General features: G+C 43.1%; 1 protein-coding gene across 1 annotated transcript in view; it reads left to right on the plus strand.

The window, feature by feature from the left end:
• Positions 1 to 20651, plus strand: part of LOC115128517 (probable ribonuclease ZC3H12C) — a 28176-nt gene extending 7525 nt beyond the window's left edge. The window contains 8 exon segments of the mRNA XM_029658417.2: positions 487 to 755; positions 758 to 1298; positions 1438 to 1577; positions 14373 to 14607; positions 14724 to 14830; positions 14922 to 14964; positions 14966 to 15588; positions 15591 to 20651. Coding sequence (XP_029514277.2) covers positions 617 to 755; positions 758 to 1298; positions 1438 to 1577; positions 14373 to 14607; positions 14724 to 14830; positions 14922 to 14964; positions 14966 to 15588; positions 15591 to 16402 — 2640 coding nt within the window. The 5' untranslated portion in view covers positions 487 to 616 and the 3' untranslated portion in view covers positions 16403 to 20651.
• Positions 20652 to 22006: the final 1355 nt, after the last annotated feature.

Genomic DNA, 22006 nt, shown 5'->3' on the forward strand with positions numbered 1-22006 from the left:
AGCATTCATACGGCATTTTCCTGTATGGGTGTAGGTGCAGTGTAGAGTATATTATTGAGGGCCAAGTCAGCTATGTTTGTGTCTTGGCACGGTGTGTTGTTATCACCAACGTTGATTGAGAGCTTTTCTGACTGCTGAGCTTAGCACTGCAAAAATGCAAATCAGTGGAAGTGAACAATGGAGATTGTGGTTTTAAATGGAAATGCTTGTGGTGTGTCATTCAGCCTAATACTTGAGAAGCTCTATTACAGCTCAGGTTACTCACTAAGAGCAATTTTTCTCCACTTTTAAGGTTACCCCCTGCAGCATGGGTGTTGGAGGGGAGGGCTGGCTGTTATAAAGTAGCTCAACAAGTTATAAAATGTGACTTAAATCACTTGGGGGCTAATTGTAACATTACGAAATGTTCAGATAGAAAAGCACAGAAAATTCTCCAGATTTCTAGTTGGAAACCAGTCTGACCAATGGGGTAACTTTTTTGCCCAGCCCTCTCCACCAGGCTTCCGTCCCAGGATTGGTCAGAGGGCAGCCCATCAGCAGCAGTGACAGTGGGGTTGTCCAGGGTCATCTGAGGTCAGAGGTCCGGGGTCAGAGGCTGGATGTATAAGACGGCTTCATGGGCCTGAAGGACCATCTGGAGGATGGAACAGGCCACAACCTCAATCTGGGGCTGGATTTGGACTACCTCCATGTGGAAGGCACCGACCGCCAGGCCAGCTTGAGTGCCACAGCCGGCACTCACTCAGGAGTTTTGGAGGGGAAGAGGCACCGGTGGGAGGCACCCATAGCAGTGTCAGTAGTAGCAGCATCAGCAGTAGTAGTAGTAACTCCTCTGAAGAAAGTGCTGCGTCGGACAGCGAAGATGAGCGGGGGATCCACCATGGCACTGGTTCTGGCACTGAGACCCCCCATCCGCACCCCTGTCACCCTGCTGGACTGGGCCTGCCAAAAAGCCCCCCCCCTAGGGACCCCAAGCTCCCCACCGACCCCCTCACAGAGTATCGCTCCAAGATGGAATTTGCCCTGAAGCTGGGCTACTCTGAGGAGCTGGTTTTGCTGGTCCTGAGGAAGCTAGGGCCTGACGCCCTCATCAACGACATACTGGGAGAACTGGTCAAACTAGGCACCAGGACAGAGACGGAGGAGGAAGGGGAGTCTGCCGCCTCCCAGTCGTCCTCCTCCTCCTTATCCTCCCCCTCTCTGGACTCCTCCAGACTGGACTGCTCCTCCCAGCTTCTGTTGGATGACAAGGAGAACATCAGGCCTGTGGTGGTGGATGGGAGTAACGTAGCCATGAGGTGAGTCAACACAAACTGCTGCTGCATTCAGAAACACTTTACTCAGGTTCCTTTTCTATCTGCTCTCTTGATCTACAGTATTATACAAATAAACAAAAACACATGTCATGATCATGAATTTGTGTGCGTTTCTCCACAGTCATGGGAATAAGGAAGTGTTCTCCTGTCACGGCATCCAGCTGGCTGTTGATTGGTTCTTGGAGCGTGGTCACCGTGACATCACTGTGTTTGTGCCCGCCTGGAGAAAGGAACAGTCCAGACCGGATGCCCTCATCACAGGTAAACCAGCGCTTCCATGTCCACCCCCAACATTCCCCCTCCAAACCCCTACCACCTTATTTTGTTCAAACCCCACCCTCACATCTGTTCTAAATCACCCCTTTCTCCCAACATCTGGGTCTTCTTTTAACTGTCAATGACAATAACACCAATAATACATTTTTGGTAATTGAGGAGGCTCAAATTTAAGGTCATTAACCATTAAAAAAATATTTACTAAAGCGACATGATTAATCATTTTTCTCACAATGTAATTTCCCTTCATTTAAATGGAGTAACACCAATGAATCTTTGTATTTAGACATACCAAATGATCAATTGAATCCCTTAAATTCTGACATACTTAAAAGGGTCTAAGGATTTGGTAGGTTACTTTCTAACTTACAGTTACTAGTAACAGATTACAGTTATTAGTTTTTTATCAGTAATGTACACAAACTCAGTAACGTAATCTGATTACTATCAGTTACTTTTAGATTACTTTCCTCTTAATAGGCGCAGGTTAGTAGCTGGCACAGCCACAAAGTCATCAAATCTGATTTTAAAGCTAACCCTAACCCTGACCTTAACCACACTGATAACCTTAATGCCTAACATTAAATTAAGACCAAAAAGCTAATTCTGCTTAAGAGGCATTAGAATAAGACAAAAATGTATATTACCAATTGAAAATCTATTGCAAGATAAATCAATGTTAGAGTTTACATAGTTGCCAATACATGGATGTTCCGTTTAACTTTATGGGTTGGTTATGTAGGCTTCTACTTACCCATTGCTGTCTACTACTGGGATAGATCTTTACATAAAAAACAACAACAGAGTCTGTCAGATTTTCAGTCATTCCAATTGATTTAATAGCCTTTTATCTTCAAAAATAGGACCTGGAAATATGGAAATCTTGATTAGACAAATTGTTTTACCTGAGCATAACCCAAAAACGAAGGACTATTTAGTCTAGCCTTTTGTTTATGATTTATTTTGTCATGGACGACTCATTGGGCTCATTGCTTCAAGTTGAAAAATAAATACTGCTCTCAGATTGGCATGCTTTGAGCACAACAGAAAAGTGCTATTTGCCTGTGAAAAATGTATTCCATATGTTGCATTTGCTATAGGCCTATTGTTTATGTTTCTGTTGGTGATCATTTGCAGCTGTTTAAAGGAGTAGTTCACTATTTAAGCTTGTAGTGGCTTTTTAAAGAATATTGAACCATGGATTACAGTTTCTCCCGAGTGGCACAGCGGTCTAAGGCATTACATCTCAGTGCAAGAGGCGTCACTACAGTCCCTGGTTTGAATCCAGGCTGTATCACATCCGCCTGGGATTGGGAGTCCCATAGGGCGGTGCACAATTGGCCCAGCGTCGTCCGGGTTTGGCCGGGGTAGGCCGTCATTGTAAATAAGATTTTGTTCTTAACTGATTTGCCTAGTTAAATAAATGTTCCATTCTCCTGGCCCATAGACTACTTTCAGGGTGAGGAACCATCTAACATCAAGTTTTAAATAGTAAACTACTCTTTCAATCCCATCAAAAGTGTGCAAGTTTGAGAATGTCAGTTAGGTTAAGCAAATTTTCTTTTTGAATCAGCATTGAGAATCAGCATTAATGAGATTGAGCAATAGGCTAAAAGCCCCTTCTTAAATGAAACTTGTTTTTGACCGTATGGAGCACAATACCACGAGGGAGTTTAGAAGGGAGGAATTCAAATTGTTATTCCATAGGCTGTGATCCATACTATACAGCTGTTCCAAGAGAACATTTTTCACTGGCTGTCCACAGGCTCGTAGGCTATTCATTACGTCGATTCTGTTGCAAAACATTTCTTAAATGGAAGCAAATGTAACGAAATGTGGAGGGACCTACCTGAATTTGTCCAATAGAAACTCTTGTTTTGCTCTGTTTGCTTCGATTTGGTTCTTAAACGGTAAACGGTTTCCGTAATTAATACACCCCTGGTCATAAAAACAATGATTGATAGGCAGTTTATATTTCTTCAATTCAACCATCATTGGGTTAAAATACACATATACTGTACGTACATTTGTGAACAGCCATCCACAACAACCACAATCCCTAAGGCGCAAATAGCTAAATGAGAAAGCAGCAGTGTGTTTCACATCAAAAAAAAATATTTTGGGGTTTTGCTATAGGCCACCAAGTGCTAACAGTCAGTATCTAAATCATATGTGTGAAATGCTTGATAGTGTATGTGATGTAAACAGAGAGGTCTACTTTCTTGCATGCCTGAATTTTGACTGATTTTCATCAAGCTGTCCAGTCAAGAGGAAGCTTCTCCCTGTAACCGGTGCATGTAATCTGGTTCAGGTTATTAATCAACCTACCAGGGTGTTCACAAACACTACAGGAACAAGATCATCCACATGTAACATTCACATTTGTACTAATACTGTAGAACATAGTTCTAAAGCTGTATCCGTAACCATTGAATGCAGTGATCACAATATAGTCTATATCCAGGAAAGCCAAAGTTCCAAAAGTTGGGTCAAAATAGTGTAAAAGAGATCATACAAAATATTTTGCTGTGACTCTTATGTGGATGATGTAAAAAAAAAATGTTTGTCTGAGGTGATTAATAAGGAGCATCCAGATGCTGCACTTGAGGAATTTATGAAATTGCTTCTTCCAATTATTGATAAACATGCACCTGTTAAGAAACTGACTGATAGAACTGTTAAGGCTCCATGGATTGATGTGGAATTGAAAAACTATATGGTTGACGTACCGATTTCATGGCACATGGTTTATGAACTTCAACGCAAAACGACGTTGGATTCAAAACTTAACATTTTTTAATTTTAATTATTATACAGAATTTTTGCAACCAATGTAATGTTATTTATATGGGGGATACAACCTTTTCAGCTCTACAGATTTTGCTGCGAAGAGGCAGAACCATTAGATAATTTGTTTTGGTACTGTCCATATGTAGCTTGTTTTTGGTCACAGGTCCAGGAATGGCTGAATAATTGCAATATTTACTTGGAGCTAACTCTGCAGATAGCACTACTGGGCGATCTAAAAAGTCATAGTCAATTGATCAACAATATAATAATACTTTCAGCAAAAATGTTTATTTTCAATTTACAATCTGTAGAAACAATAAGAATAGAAAGTTCACAGCACAGTTGAAAAATATATGGCAAATAGAAATCCAATGTGGATGGTGTTAAGAGATAGATGGGAGAGGTTGGGATTAATAACAACTACTAACAACAAGATTACTAATGTAAAACATACTGTGCCCGTAAAACCTATATAGGCTAAGAACCTTTTTGAAAGAGCACAGTTTGAAAGATATGGCAAATAGAAATCCAATGGATCGTCATCATAAATATATGGGAGAGGTTGAGGGTAGAGGAAGGACAAGAGTAAAAACAAACAAAATAAAACTATTATAAAATAGACTGTGTCCATAAAATGTACCTAGTATGTATAAGCTGGAAATACAGGCCTAAGCGTTGTTTTTCACTATTTGCTCCAATTGGGGGAGGGTGGTATGGTTGGAGGGTAGTAAAGGAAATGTATATTTTTTTAAAGATATGTATACAGTATGTATATGTATTTATATGTATGTGTGCATGTGTATATGTATGTATTTATGTATCTGTATGTATGTATTTATGTATCTGTATGTATGTGTATGTATATGTATATATATAGAGATTTAATATTTAATATTGCAGATAGATTGTAGCCTCCATCAATGTTATTGTCTGCATTACTGCCAATCCCCCATTGATGGAAGCTACAATCTATCTGCAATATTAAAGCTGATCTACCCCCTAAACTTTTGGAAATTATGTGACCCCACTTAACAAAAATAAGAAGAAACTGTATTGTGAAGCCAAGACCAATGATATAAAGAATGATGGAAAGAACTTAGGAGTACTTTAAATAAAATTATGGGCAGAAATACAAATTCAACTCCATCTTTCATTGAATCTGATGGCTTATTCATCACAAAACCATTTGATGTTGCCAATTATTTTAATGATTACTTCATTGGCAAAGGGGGCAAACTTAGGCAGGAAATGCAAACTAATGAACAGTGAGCCATCGTATCCATGCATAAAAAAGAAAGTTGGAATTTTGTCAAGTTAGTGTGGGAGAGGTAGATTTGTTTTTGTTATCGATCAATAATGACAACCTCCTGGCATTTACAACTTAGATGGAAAGCTACTGAGGATGGTATTTGACTCTATAGTCATATCTTTAATCTGAACCTAGAGGAAAGTCTTTGTCCTCAGGCCCGGAGGGAAGCCAAGGTAATTCCGTTACCCAAGAGTGATAAAATGGCCTTTACTGGTTCTAACAGCAGACCTATAAGCTTGCTGGAAGCAATTGTGCTTGACCAAATACAATGATATTTCTCTGTAAACAAATTAACTACAGACGTTCTGCATGCTTAAAGAGAAGGGCACTCAACATGTACTGCACTGACACAAATGACTGGTTGATGATTGGTTGAAAGAAATTGTTAATAAGAAGATTGTGGGAGCTGTACTGTTAGATTTCAGTGCAGTGTCAAACAGTGTGGTGTGTGGTGAACCGCAGGGCAGCTCTCTAGGCCCTCTGCTCTTTTCTATTTTTACCAATGACCTGCCACTGGCATTAAACGAAGCATGTGTGTCCATGTATGCTGACGATTCAACTATATACACATCAGCAACCAGAACTAATGAAGTCACTGAAACCCTTAACAAAGAGTTGCAGTCTGTTTTGGAATGGGTGGCCAGTAATAAACTGGTCCAGAACATCTCTAAAACTAAGAGCATTGTTTTTGGTACAAATCATTCCCTAAGTTCTAGACCTCAGCTGAATCTGGTAATGAATGGTGTGGCTGTTGAACAAGTTGAGGAGACTAAATTACTTGGTGTTACCTTAGATTGTAAACTGTCATGGTCAAAACATATAGATTCAATGGTCGTAAAGATGGGGAGAGGTCTGTCCGTAATAAAGAGATGCTCTGCTTTTTTCACACCACACTCCAAAAAGCAATATCTTGATTATTGTCCAGTCGTGTGGTTGAGTGCTGCAAGGAAAGACCTAGACTAGTTAAGCTGCAGCTGGCCCAGAACAGAGTGACACGTTTTGCTCTTCATTATTTGACCTAGATAGTTTGTGTGTGTATATTGATATGTAGGCTAGGTGTGCCTTTTGTATTTTAAAAAATGTATGTAGTTCTGTCCTTGAGCTGTTGTCTATTACTGTTCTGTATTACAATATGTTATGTTTCATGTTTTGTGTGGACCCCATGAGGAGTAGCTGCTGCTTTTGCAACAGCTAATATGGATCCTAATATGGGGATCCTAATAAAAATACCAAATACCAATACCAATGTGTTATGTAGCCTATAATAGGTCTGTGATAGACCGCATGGCCAAAAGTATGTGAACACCTGCTCATCGAACATCTCATTCCAAAATCATAGGCATTAACATGGAGTTGTTCCCCCCTTTGCTGCTATAACAGCCTCCACTCTTCTGGGAAGGCTTTGCACTGGATGTTCGGAAATTTCTGCAGGGACTTGCTTCCATTCAGCCACAAAAGCATTACTCAGGTTGGACACTGATGTTGGGCGATTTGGCCTGGCTCGCAGTCTGTGTTTTATGGCTTTGAGGTCAGGGCTCTGTGTGGGCCAGTCAAGTTCTTCCAAACTGATCTCAAAAAAACATTTCTGTATGGACCTCCCTTTTTGAACGGGGTCATTGTCACAATGAAACAGGAAAGGGCCTTCCACAAACTGTTGCCACAAAGTTGGAAGCACAGAATCATCTACAATGTCATTGTATGCAGTAGCGTTAAGATTTCCCTCACTGGAACTAAGGGGCCTAGCCCGAACCATGAAAAGCAGCACAAGACCATTATTCCTCCTCCACCAAACTTTACAGTTTGCATTATGCATTCGGATAGCTAGCATTCCCCTGGCATCCGCCAAGCCCAGATTTGTCCATCGGACTCCCAGATGGTGAAGCATGATTCATCACTCCAGAGAACGTGTTTCCACTGCTCCAGAGCCCAATGGAGGTGAGCTTTACACCACTCCAGATGACGATTGGCATTGCACATGGTAAACTTAGGCTGGTGTGCAGCTACTCGCTCATGGAAACCCATTTCATGAAGCTCCCAGTTACTGTGCTGACGTTGTTTCCAGAGGGAGTTTGGAATACGGTAATCAGTGTCAGAACAGACGATTTTTACGTGCTTCAAACGTGTGCAGACAGGAAGACGCATGAATCTCAGTTAAAGCATCCGAGCGAGCGAGACAGCGCCCCTCTCTCTCAATATGTGTAGATCATGTATTTGATGCTGTCTGGACCAAAACAGTATGGCATGTCATACTATACTGAACAAAAATATAAATGCAACATGTAAAGTGTTGGTCCCATGTTTCATGAGCTGAACTAAAAGATCGCAGAAAAAGCTAATCTCTCTCAAATTTTGTGCACAGATGTGTTTACATCCCTGTTAGTGAGCATTTCTCCTTGGCCAAGATAATCTGTCCACCTGACAGGTGTGGCATATCAATAAGCTGATTAAACAGCATGATCATTACACAGGGGCACTTTGTGCTGGGTACAATAAAAGGCCAATCTAATGAGCAGTTTTGTCACACAACACAATGCCACAGATGTCTCCATTTTTAAGGGAGCGTGTAATTGGCATGCTGACTACAGGAATGTCCAACAGAGCTGTTGCCAAATAATTGAATGTTAATTTCTCTACCATATGCCGCTTCCAACGTCGTTTTAGAGAATTTGGCAGTACGTCCAACCGGCCTCACAACCGCAGACCATGTGTAACCACGCCAGCCCAGGACCTCCACATCTGGCTTCTTCATCTGCAAGATCATTTGAGACCAGCCACCCGGAGAGCTGATGAAACTCAGAAGTATTTCTGTCTGTAATAAATGTTGTCGGGAAAGACTCATTCTGAATTGACTGGGCCTGGTTCCCCAGTGGGTTGGTCTGGCTCCCAAGTGGCTGTGCCCCTGCCCAGTCATGTGAAATCCAGAGATTAGGGCCTAATTTATTTATTTAAATTGACTGATTTCCTACTATGAACTGTAACTCAGTAAAATATTTGAAATTGTTGCATGTTGCATTTATATTTTTGTTCAGTATATTCCTGTCCAGACAACATGAGATATATGGGCTAAATATAGAGGGGGGCTGTTTCACATGCTCTGATACTTTCTCCGGTGACATGGTTTCAGTAGAGAAGAAGAGGAGAATTGAGAGGGTTCACTCTCGCCAAAATCTTTGCAGAATAAGCCCAATGCGTTTCTATGGGCATAATTTGCACACTTAAGCTTGTCGCCTGCCTTCCGCTTTTGGTCCAAAGACTCCAATTGTTAGGGAGGAGACATCTCGTCATTATATACAGATCTCTGGTTTCAGCCTCTTGCAAATTGGAAATGAAAGTTGGCAGGATTACAGTGCTTTGTTAGGATGCTGGATTCCCATAAAGTAAATTGATGTTATGACATAAATGATAGGCTATAATTACTCCTGTGTAAATAATATAATTCAAAATACTTCACCAGGGAGCATGACTTAGCCACAGATGATCATTAGCTTATTTTTTAATTGGCTGTGGATTGTTTCAAATCACAAGTGTGTAGGCCTATGCATATTTGGGAAGCCCGCAATTTGGGTGTTGTGCATGGCAATAAGTCTAGCTGATTGAGTTGCAGCTTTCAGTGATAAGTATCTAAAATACGTGTGAAGATAATGTGTCTTGAGTATAACTTAAAATGTTGCAACAAGTGGAATGGGAGGTGTGTGTGGCAAAGATATGGCGTGTCTCTCTCCAGAATGCATCCACTCAGTTGTCTCCTGCCAATTCTTGGGCATTCATTGTGTGAATTGTTTGCCCTTTGATTTGGATTTTTATCAATTTCCCCTTACGTATATCACCAGTAGGCCTAATAAACGTACCGTTCATCCCCCATCATTTGGTTATATTAATTTCTGTTAATGCATGTATTAATTACTGTCATTTATCGTTCTCATTCTCGAACTGGAAACGTTGTTCACGGAGTTCACAACCTGCTACACTTGGTGAGAAACAAGTTTTGGTTTCTTTCATAACCATTATGAGTTTTGTAAATGTGTTCATTGTCTATTGTTTGGAGTACTCCATGTGAGCAATGAACATGTGTCTGAGCACGCCTGAGCACACACAGAAGTAGGCCTACCTGGCATTCTGCGTGCAAAAGTAGGAAAGTTCCCATTTGGCAATGTCTGATTTGTGATTGTTATAATTCACCACGTCCACCACTAATAAGTTGAGCTTCTCAGTCATTTTGACTTCACCTCACACAGTAAGTCAACAAAGTCAGTTATTTTTAACATTTATTGTGAATGATAGTTCCTCAGTACTTTAAAATATTTTCAACACTTCCAGACTCGATAACTTTCAAGTCTCGGGTGTGATAGAGCAAAATAATTATCTGATGATTCCATATATCCAGTGGAAATGTCATAAAAAAACAGCTGTCTGTTCTGAGGGCCCAGAATAGGCTAGTTGATATAATGTTGCATGTTTGCTAGTGACAGCTTTGGGCTGACCCAGTTGAGGATTTGATACAATGTTGAACTTCACTATAAATAGCTCAAGTCAAGACAGAAAGAAAGGGAGGCAGACAGGCGGAATAGAGGGATGAATGTGAATAATTTTCGACTGGTTTTATTTGTGGGCTTTAGGCCTATGTATTTTACTTAGCTGACGAAGAAGTTTTAGGCTTACTGCTCTGAGTTCTCTGAGTTCTCTGAGTTCTATGCGCTCAGATCACAGTACATCAACGTGCCCATATTGCAGAGGCTGATGCTCTCGCCTTAGTTACATTTGAACTTTTACATTTTTAGCGCTTTACTTCGGGCTTTTTGGATTAACCCCGTGATAATGATGTTGAGAAACAAAAACGATATTTCTAAAAATGAAATTGTTCCACGAAAATGTGCATATAATAATAAATAATCATAGCTGGCATGCAAATCTGCTGAAATGTTAGGATAAATTGTACGCTTCCTCAAACTTGAAACTCACAAGCTGCCTATGATCTTTACTAAAAAATAAATAAAAAATGCACCTTATGGAACAGTGGGGACTGTGAAAAGACACACACAGCCGCAGACACACATACACATGATAAGACACATACTATACACACACGTACACATGGATGTTGTATTGTAAATATATGATAGTGGAGTGTCTGAGGGAACACACTAAATGTATTGGGTAAAGTGTTATGAAATGTAATGTCATATAATATTTTAAATTGTATTTAGCTGCATTAATGTTGCTGGACCCCAGGAATGGGGATCCTTAATAAATACAAATACTATAACACCCATTTAAAAAATTGTGAACATGCAAGCGTACATAGGAGGTCCCTTGAAAAAAAACGTGCCCACCTATAGAAATGAAAGGCCCGTCCAACAAGGCCCGTTTGTTCTGGTTCCAGCCCTTCATAGTGGTCTCTGACTTGTGGTCAGACTTGCTCAGCTGGGAACAAAACGTGTGCCTTTTTTCAATGCTGATTTGAATGTCATTAAGAAAACAGAAAGGTGTTCAATATTTTTGGGGCAAACGTCCTTTACTAAATGTAAAAGTAATCTTATAAGTAATTTTTTGTTTAAAGTATCTGTAATCTGATTACAATATTTTTGAATGGTAATGTAACGGATTACATTAGCTGTTTTTTTTGTAATTCGGTGCTCCGCAACCCGGCTAATTAGAAAATAATTTTCCTAAATATAGACCCCAATAACAGTTTGCCACTGGAGGGAATGCTGAAGGTCCTTGTCTTTGTAATTACTAACACCAATGACATAAAAATGTATGGCTCTAATTGATCTGTATGGTGGAAGTTCAGCATCACAGCTTAATTGAAATTTAAAGGCAATGTTCCCACGATATACTGCATGCAATAAACGCTGCATAGGTCTACAGGTATGTTGGCTCAATCTGAAATGACTTTTGCATTTCTAGCTTGCAATCTGTAAAACTTCAGCGATACAGATTGAGTAGAGCCCTTAGGTACACATGTTATAGTCGTTGACTTTCTACTTACCTACGGGGCACAGACATCAGTTCAACGTCTACTGTAGTTTTGATTTACATTTTGTTGAGTTGTCAACCAACGTGAATTCAGCGTGAAATCAGACAAAATGTCACCCTGTAATTGGATTTAGGTTAAAAGCTGGGTGCAAAAAACACGAAATTCTCTTACGTTGATGACTTTTGCAAATCCAATCAGTTTTCCACGTTGATTCAATGTCATCCCATAAAATTTGGGGGTTAAAATAGACTAGACTGTATAGACTTGTCTAACCTTTAACCTATATCATGGCTGATTTTCATATTGGTGGAAATTACATTAATCTTTCTAAAGGCAAAAGTAGAGTCTGGTTTTAAATATTTCTTAAGAGACACACACAAACCTTAAATGCTAGAGGGCTTGGCTCATGAATTCATAGGTTTTACATGTCTTACCCTTACCCATGTCTTACCCTTACCCATGTCTTACCCTTACCCATGTCTTACCCTTACCCATTTCTTACCCTTACCCATGTCTTACCCTTACCCATGTCTTACCCTTACCCATTTCTTACCCTTACCCATGTCTTACCCTTACCCATTTCTTACCCTTACCCATGTCTTACCCTTACCCATGTCTTACCCTTACCCATTTTTTATCCTTACCCATTTCTTACCCTTACCCATGTCTTACCCTTACCCATGTCTTACCCTTACCCATTTCTTACCCTTACCCATGTCTTACCCTTACCCATGTCTTACCCTTACCCATGTCTTACCCTTACCCATTTCTTACCCTTACCCATGTCTTACCCTACCCATGTCTTACCCTTACCCATGTCTTACCATTTCTTACCCATGTCTTACCCTTACCCATTTCTTACCCTTACCCATGTCTTACCCTTACCCATGTCTTACCCTTACCCATGTCTTACCCTTACCCATTTCTTACCCTTACCCATGTCTTACCCTTACCCATGTCTTACCCTTACCCATTTCTTACCCCATGTTACCCATGTCTTACCCTTACCCATGTCTTACCCTTACCCATGTCTTACCCTTACCCATTTCTTACCCTTACCCATGTCTTACCCTTACCCATGTCTTACCCATTTTTATCCTTACCCATTTCTTACCCTTACCCATGTCTTACCCTTACCCATTTCTTACCCTTACCCATGTCTTACCCTTACCCATGTCTTACCCTTACCCATGTCTTACCCTTACCCATTTCATTTACCCTTACCCATTTCTTACCCTTACCCATGTCTTACCCTTACCCATTTCTTACCCTTACCCATGTCTTACCCTTACCCATGTCTTACCCTTACCCATGTCTTACCCTTACCCATTTCTTACCCTTACCCATGTCTTACCCTTACCCATGTCTTACCCTTACCCATGTCTTACCCTTACCCATTTCTTACCCTTACCCATGTCTTACCCTTACCCATTTCTTACCCTTACCCATTTCTTACCCTTACCCATGTCTTACCCTTACCCATGTCTTACCCTTACCCATGTCTTACCCTTACCCATGTCTTACCCTTACCCATGTCTTACCCTTACCCATTTCTTACCTTTACCCATGTCTTACCCTTACCCATTTCTTACCCTTACCCATGTCTTACCCTTACCCATGTCTTACCCTTACCCATGTCTTACCCTTACCCATTTCTTACCCTTACCCATGTCTTACCCATTTCTTACCCTTACCCATGTCTTACCCTTACCCATGTCTTACCCTTACCCATGTCTTACCCTTACCCATTTCTTACCCTTACCCATGTCTTACCCTTACCCATGTCTTACCCTTACCCATTTCTTACCCTTACCCATGTCTTACCCTTACCCATGTCTTACCCTTACCCATTTCTTACCCTTACCCATGTCTTACCCTTACCCATTTCTTACCCTTACCCATGTCTTACCCTTACCCATGTCTTACCCTTACCCATTTTTTATCCTTACCCATTTCTTACCCTTACCCATGTCTTACCCTTACCCATGTCTTACCCTTACCCATTTCTTACCCTTACCCATGTCTTACCCTTACCCATGTCTTACCCTTACCCATGTCTTACCTTACCCATTTCTTACCCTTACCCATGTCTTACCCTTACCCATTTCTTACCCTTACCCATTTCTTACCCTTACCCATGTCTTACCCTTACCCATATCTTACCCTTACCCATGTCTTACCCTTACCCATGTCTTACCCTTACCCATGTCTTACCCTTACCCATTTCTTACCTTTACCCATGTCTTACCCTTACCCATGTCTTACCCTTACCCATGTCTTACCCTTACCCATTTCTTACCCTTACCCATGTCTTACCCTTACCCATGTCTTACCCTTACCCATTTCTTAGCCTTACCCATTTCTTACCCTTACCCATGTCTTACCCTTACCCATGTCTTACCCTTACCCATTTCTTACCCTTACCCATGTCTTACCCTTACCCATGTCTTACCCTTACCCATTTCTTACCCTTACCCATGTCTTACCCTTACCCATGTCTTACCCTTACCCATGTCTTACCCTTACCCATGTCTTACCCTTACCCATTTCTTACCCTTACCCAGATCTCCAAATACAAATACACTGCAGGTGTCAGGTATATTCCTGGCAGCAAAATGCATACCCCATCTCTCTCTCTCTCTCTCTCTCTCTCTCTCTGTCTCTCGCCCTCTCTTCCTGTTCCCCCCCTCTCTTCTCTCTCTAGACCAGGAGATATTGCGTCGTCTGGAGAAAGACAAGATCCTGGTGTTCACTCCGTCTCGTCGGGTCCAGGGCCGCCGAGTGGTCTGCTACGACGACCGCTTCATCGTCAAGCTGGCCTACGAGTCCGACGGCATCATCGTCTCTAACGACAACTACCGGGACCTGGCCAATGAGAAGACAGAGTGGAAGAAGTTCATTGACGAGCGGCTGCTCATGTACTCATTTGTCAATGACAAGTAAGGTCCCACCAAGCCTATAACTATTAGTGTCTGGAGTTGTTTTTCCCGGGGATTGATATGTGGATGTTGAGTGGTTATCTGACCGTGTGTCTGGTATGTGGTTGTGTGTCCAGGTTCATGCCTCCTGATGATCCTCTGGGTCGCCATGGTCCCAGTCTGGAGAACTTCCTGAGGAAGAGACCAGTGATCCCAGAACACAGGAAGCAGCCCTGCCCCTATGGTAACACCTAGCCATCCTCTTATACATTATTCATCCAGCCTCCTCTGGCTTGTCTCATGATTGAGAGTTAACCACCCTGTATTCTCTAAAGGGAAGAAGTGCACTTACGGCCACAAGTGTAAATTCTACCACCCTGAGAGGCAGTCAACCCCAGCGCTCTGTGGCCGACGAGCTGCGTGCCAGTGCCAAGAACTCCTCTTCCTCCTCCACCTCTTCCTCCAAGAGCCTGGGCTCTGCTCCGCTGGTGAAGAGCCACGGCATGTCCAGCAGCTCCAGTGCAGGCGGGCTCCCAGAACCCCACCGAGCCGCCCCAAAGAGGCGGTCGGACCCCGGCCTGTGCACCCCCCCCTACAACGACCTCCTGGAGGAGCGGCTGGGCGGGAGGACCAAATCAGAGGCCCGCAGAGGTAGTAGCAGCAGCAGTAGCAGCAGCTGTAGCAACAGCCTCCTGGTTCCTGCCTCTGGGGGTCCTCCTTCCAGCCAAGGCTTCTCTCTGCAGGATTGGAGGGACCACAACGCAGGGAGGAACGGCTCCTGCAGAGCTCCAGGGCTGTTGGAGCTTGGTCACTCTGAGTCATATCCCACCTGTGAGTCCCCAAAGCCGGGCTACAACTCCCTAATGAGGGCGTACTCCAGCCTAAACCTGGTGGTGCCACTGATACCCGAGCGGCTGTTCCCAACTGACCTACGGACAGGCTTGCTGGCATCTGACTGCAGCAGCGAGGGCAGCATGAGCTCTGACTCCTTCTCCCCTGACCCCTATTGGAGGATGGCCTCAAATGCCACCACCCCCATCACCACCACTGCTCCAGCCGCTACCCACACCACACCAACCACCCGCCCCCTGGTCTGACACTGCACCCACATGGAGGCTCCCACCATAGCTACCCCCTATCTCAGAGCATGGGGAGGCCACAGGTTTTCAGCTTGGAGGATCATCCCTCCTCCCTTCACCACTTCAAGGCCCATCTCACCTACCTTCCTCCCCATCTTCAGCACCCATCTGTGGGGAGCAGCTCTGGCTGTTCGGAGGACTACCCACCCCAACCTCCACCCCAGACCTCCGGCCCCCACTGCCACTCTCACAGCTCAACTCTGGGGCATAACCTGGGGGGCTCCACCTGGCAGGACAACAACAGCCTCCAGAACTCCTGGCTTTACGAGCACTCCCCTGTCCGCCCACGGAGGACCTACCCTGGGATGGGACAGGAGCAGCGGCTGGCCAGCTGGGACTCCCACTACCAGCAGCTCCTCCAGCCCTGCTACGAGGCCTTCAACTTCCAGTCCCAGCCTGAGGGCCACGAACAACCCTGGCACTCTTCCTGGCCCAGGGGGACACACTCGCCCCATCCTCAACCCCCTTCCTCCTCCCATCCTCCACCCCACCCCTCCATGGACCCCCAGCACCAGGGGGGAAGATGCCAGGATGTGAGGGATAAAGTGTTTGTCAATCTATGTAACATCTTTCCTCCAGAGCTGGTGAAGGTGGTGATGGAGAGGAACCCCCACGTGATGGACGCCCAGCAGCTGGCTGCAGCCATCCTGGCTGAGAAGTCCCAGGCTCGCTACTGAGTACTAACACTACTGTAGTAGAGGAAAGAGGTGACGTGCCCAACTCTATAGTCCTCCCAAAACATCTATGATACAGGGGGAGATGTTTTTTAATTATATTTTTTAAGGAGAATCCGAGCTACCTTATTGTTGTCCGTTACTGTTGTGCGGTATGAGACCACCTCAAGCACTTAAGGTCAGGATTGTTTATGGTGTGTGGGTAGGAGTGAACATGTGTGTCAGCATTATTTCAGGAGACTCTTTGAATGGGATGTGTTGCTTAAATGTATTTATTTTGTATGTTTTAAATTATTTTTATTGTCTTTATATTTTGTTAAGGCACTTTTCGTTGCTTTTTTAATCAACATTTTGCCAATCATATCATATCCTGAGGTGTTAACACGGGGTGAATTCTGGGATTCCAAATCGAAGGTATTGTTTGTTGTCATAAACATGTTACTTCCAAACATTTCAAACTAAAAGACAAAGCAAATTCATAAATCTAAGCTACACTGATTTAGTTGCATCCCTGTCATTTGTTCATTAACGATTCATAAAAGCAGGTGGTGAATTGAATAACGTCATTGAAATAATTTGATGAACTTCCCCTTTAGAGAAGTGAAGAACTCCAGCTGTTAAAGGCCTGGTAAAGTCCATGTGAAAACCCCAGAGCATTGTTTACTCTCACAGACAGCAGCTAGTTCCTCTCTGGGGAAAGCTCTGAAGCTTACTTCACAGCTTGAGAGATTGCGATATTGATTTTCGCTTTCTTTTTTAACCACTTTTTTGTCCTCCAACAACCATTCTGGACATTGAAATCAGATGGTTCTTAAGGATATGCAAACTAGTGCAGGTGCAGGTGTTTATCTTAACGTTTTTATTTAAATGTATGAATGTGTTAATTTATTATTGTCCCTTTGTCCTTTTTGTTGTGTGAGATTATTTTAGTTGAAGGGGGTTTCTGTTGCTAGGGTTTCATTACAAGAGAAGACATCAGGTGTAACCATCCAGACAGACAGACAGATGGTGCTGTACTGTAACTGTCTATGTACTTAACTCTGTGGACAAGGTAATTCTCTACCTCCTGCCTTAGAATCCATTGTAAGTTGCCACAATCGCTCAGTGAATAGGAATAGTTAGGCAATGACACCGTGTTGGGAAATGCCTTGCTCACACACAGCAGGGACTACATTTACCCGTTTACAGTCCAAAACACTGGACTTGTGTTGCCAAGGTAACCTGACCACAACAAACTTTAGTGGCCAAGAGAATCCCTCTCCTCGTTGATACAAATTGTATCCTATTAACTTAAACCAGATCATTGTTTTATATGAGAATATGTATACAAAAAGTATTTTGAGATTCATGTGCCGTAATTGGTCACATTTGTTAATGTTCTAAAATATATTTTGGGAAATGTTGTATTGTGTTTTTAAGAATTATTTGGGAAAGAAAAGGCATCAAATGCAATTTCTTCCAACTACTGTACTGTGATTGGTGATCAACAGACACATAGGACAGAAAATATTGGTTGTTTTATTATCATTCGTCTGAAAGTGTGTTTTCTCGTTGGCTGGTCACAATCTAACTCAGGTCACAGTCATGTGAGTGTGACTGTGGGGGTCAGCTTTATGGGGAAGCAGAGAATTTTCTCTTCCCCATCAGCCCCTATTGATGGTCATGATCTTTCACTTAACATGTTTTTGTACCGTGGTTCTCAGCTCTCTCATTAAACTAAGCCTATCCCTTCAGAGGATCAGTGGAACACTGCTGACTTGACAAAGACAATACTTCCTCTCTGGAACCAGTTTCTTAACATGACAACAGCCAAAAGGTTCAAATGTTGTTGTTGTTTTTTTACATATAAGAAACCATGTCCATTCACACAGTAGTATTACATGGCAAGTCACTGAATAGCAGTGTTCTGTTCTGGTCCCCTGAGTTGGTTGGCATATTAGCTTTGAGCTGAGCGAGCATGTGACATTGTGGCCGAATAAAACCGCCACCCAAGACTTGACGTCTAGCACCTTTCTAAAAAAAGAGCCTTCTCGGTAGCTGCAGGGCACTGTGTGCCAGTGTGTGCCAGTGTGTGTGCCAGTGTGTGTGCCAGTGTGTGCCAGTGTGTGTGCCAGTGTGTGTGCCAGTGTGTGCGCCAGTGTGTGTGCCAGTGTGTGCGCCAGTGTGTGTGCCAGTGTGTGTGCCAGTGTGTGCCGGTGTGTGTGCCAGTGTGTGTGCCGGTGTGTGCCAGTGTGTGTGCCGGTGTGTGCCAGTGTGTGTGCCAGTGTGTGCCAGTATGTGCCGGGGTGTGCCAGTGTGTGCCAGTGTATGCCAGTGTGTGCCGGTGTGTGTGCCAGTGTGTGTGCCAGTGTGTGTGCCGGTGTGTGCCAGTGTGTGTGCCAGTGTGTGTGCCGGTGTGTGCCAGTGTGTGCCGGGGTGTGCCAGTGTATGCCAGTGTGTGCCGGTGTATGCCCGTGTGTGCTGGTGTATGCCAGTGTGTGCCGGTGTATGCCAGTGTGTGCCGGTGTATGCCAGTGTGTGCCGGTGTATGCCCGTGTGTGCCAGTGTGTGCCGGTGTATGCCAGTGTGTGCCGGTGTATGCCAGTGTGTGCCAGTGTGTGCCAGTGTATGCCAGTGTGTGCCGGGGTGTGCCAGTGTGTGCCAGTGTATGCCAGTGTGTGCCGGGGTGTGCCAGTGTGTGCCAGTGTATGCCAGTGTGTGCCGGTGTGTGTGCCAGTGTGTGTGCCAGTGTGTGTGCCGGTGTGTGCCAGTGTGTGTGCCAGTGTGTGTGCCGGTGTGTGCCAGTGTGTGCCAGTGTGTGCCGGGGTGTGCCAGTGTGTGCCAGTGTGTGCCGGTGTATGCCCGTGTGTGCCGGTGTATGCCAGTGTGTGCCAGTGTGTGCCGGTGTATGCCCGTGTGTGCCGGTGTATGCCAGTGTGTGCCGGTGTATGCCAGTGTGTGCCGGTGTATGCCAGTGTGTGCCAGTGTGTGCCAGTGTGTGCCGGGGTGTGCCAGTGTGTGCCAGTGTATGCCAGTGTGTGCCGGGGTGTGCCAGTGTGTGCCAGTGTATGCCAGTGTGTGCCGGGGTGTGCCAGTGTGTGCCAGTGTATGCCAGTGTGTGCCGGGGTGTGCCAGTGTGTGCCAGTGTATGCCAGTGTGTGCCGGGGTGTGCCAGTGTGTGCCAGTGTATGCCAGTGTGTGCCGGGGTGTGCCAGTGTGTGCCAGTGTATGCCAGTGTGTGCCGGGGTGTGGGCAGAGTAGTAAATGCCTCTACTTTTTTAAACACATCCGATGATAGTCTGAACCATGTTCAGTTAAACATTTATTTTTCCATGTCCTGATTTTTTAAAGAGGTGATATTGGAATTATATGCGATGTATTTTTTAAATCAGCATTAAGACATTTTAGGGAAATTGTTTGGGTGGTTTTCCTCACCGTCTCTGGATATATGCTGTACGGGACCGTTCACCTTTTGTATAATGAATCACCGTTTGATGACGTGAGGTTCAGTTTGAAGACAGTGTATGTACATGTGCTGGGTTTTGGATACAGTACTGGGTTGAATCTCTTCCACCATGGCCATTTTTTGGTCATTTTGGAATCTGGATAGTAATTGGTTTTATGTCATTGGTCTGACTGGTTGACTTCTAATTCTATTTGACTGCTAACTGTTTGTTTAATTTCGCCAGTCTGCATCCAGGGCCTAAAATTCAAGCAAAACAAATAGATTTTAATGTGTCAAACTTTCCAACGTCAAGTATAATTATTTTCATATTCATCACTGCTGTGCTTTAAATCCAACCATTTGTGCTACAATAAAACTGTTAAATATAATAAATGTCTTAAAAATGATTGTTTAAGAAAAAATTATCCACAAAAATAAGGTTGGGATTCGGGTATTCTGTCAGGGACCAAAGCAATTGGCAAAATAATTAAGAGTTAACTTATGTTTCTGAATTATGATGCTGCTTTCTTCACAGGTCAACATGGGTCATTTCAAGCCAAAATAGAATCTGGGGAAAGGAGAACAAGAACTGTGGCCTGATGTGATGTTGATGTTTTGCCTTGGTGACTGTACTGTATGTGAATGGGAGAACACATGTTGCAACAATAAGCTTTAGGTACTGGAACCCCAGAGCATGTGACTCTCTATGACACTCTGGCCTGTAGCAGACTTACATGCCAATTCAGGGAACTGTGGCCAAGTGGTACATGTTGACTCCTTCATGTTAAGATGAATAATAAGAGCAATAAAGACCTATTCAAGCTTTCAGATGATGACAATGTGTCTTCTTTCTTGGGGATGGGATGGGTGTGCTGCCAAAATGGTGCTCAGGTTCATTAAGATAGGATGTTGATGAGGCAAGTGTGTATCATGTGACTAGGATAGTTCAATGATCTAGGGTGTATGTCAGATAAGTGTATTGTAGCCTACAGTGAATGGGTTGACAGGGAAATAGTCATTAACTAAGGAATTTAAATAACACTTAAGAAGCCTGTCATGTCAACATCGTTGTTTCGATAACAATGCTAGGCTTTACTGTAACTTTAAATGTCAAATCGAACCGGCCTAACTCAAATATTTTTTATTTCTTCCCCCCCATAAACATTGTCATACTGAAAAGAATGTCAGAAGATGATGTGTACATACAGTGCCTTCGGAAGTACTCAGGCCACTTTACTTTTTCCACATTTTGTTACAGCCTTATTATAAAACACACAATACCCCATAATGACAAAGCGAAAACAGGTTTTTAGAAAATTTTGAAAATGTATAAAAAATGAAATACCTTACAGTACTAATCAAAAGGTTGGACACACCTACTCATTCAAGGGTTTTTCTTTATTTTTACTATGCTCTACATTGTAGAATAATAGTGAAGACATCAAAACTATGAAATAACATACGGAATCCTGTAGATAGCAAACAAAGTGTTAAACAATTCAAAATATATTTTATATTTGAGATTCTTCAAAGTAGCCACCCTTTGCCTTGATGACAGCTGTGCACACTCTTGGCATTCTCTCAACCAGCTTCATGAGGTAGTCACCTGGAATACATTTCAATTAACAGGTGTGCCTTGTTAAAAGTTCATTTGTGGAATTTCTTTCCTTCTTAATGCATTTGAGCCAATCAGTTGTGTTGTGACACGGTAGGAGTGGTACACAGAAGATAGCTTTATTTGGTAAAAGACCAAGTCCATATTATGGCAAGAACAGCTCAAACAAGCAAAGCGAAACAACAGTCCATCATTACTGTAAAGACATTAAGGTCAGTCAATTCAGAACATTTCAAGAACTTTGAAAGTTTCTTCAAGTGAAGTCGTAAAAACCATCAAGAGCTATGTTGAACTGGCTCTCATGAGGACCACCACAGGAATGGAAGATACAGAGTTACCTCTGCTACAGAGGATAAGTCCATTAGAGTTATCAGCCTCAGAAATTGCAGCCCAAATAAAATGCAGAGTTCAAGTAACATACACATCTCAATATCAACTGTTCAGAGGAGACTGCATAAATCAGGCTTTCATGGTCGAATTGCTGCAAAGAAACCACTACTAAATGACACCAATAATAATAAGAAACTTGCTTGGGCCAAGAAACACGAGCAATGGCCATTAGACCGGT

Source organism: Oncorhynchus nerka, linkage group LG1, assembly GCF_034236695.1.
Source record: "Oncorhynchus nerka isolate Pitt River linkage group LG1, Oner_Uvic_2.0, whole genome shotgun sequence".
NCBI lineage: Eukaryota > Metazoa > Chordata > Actinopteri > Salmoniformes > Salmonidae > Oncorhynchus > Oncorhynchus nerka.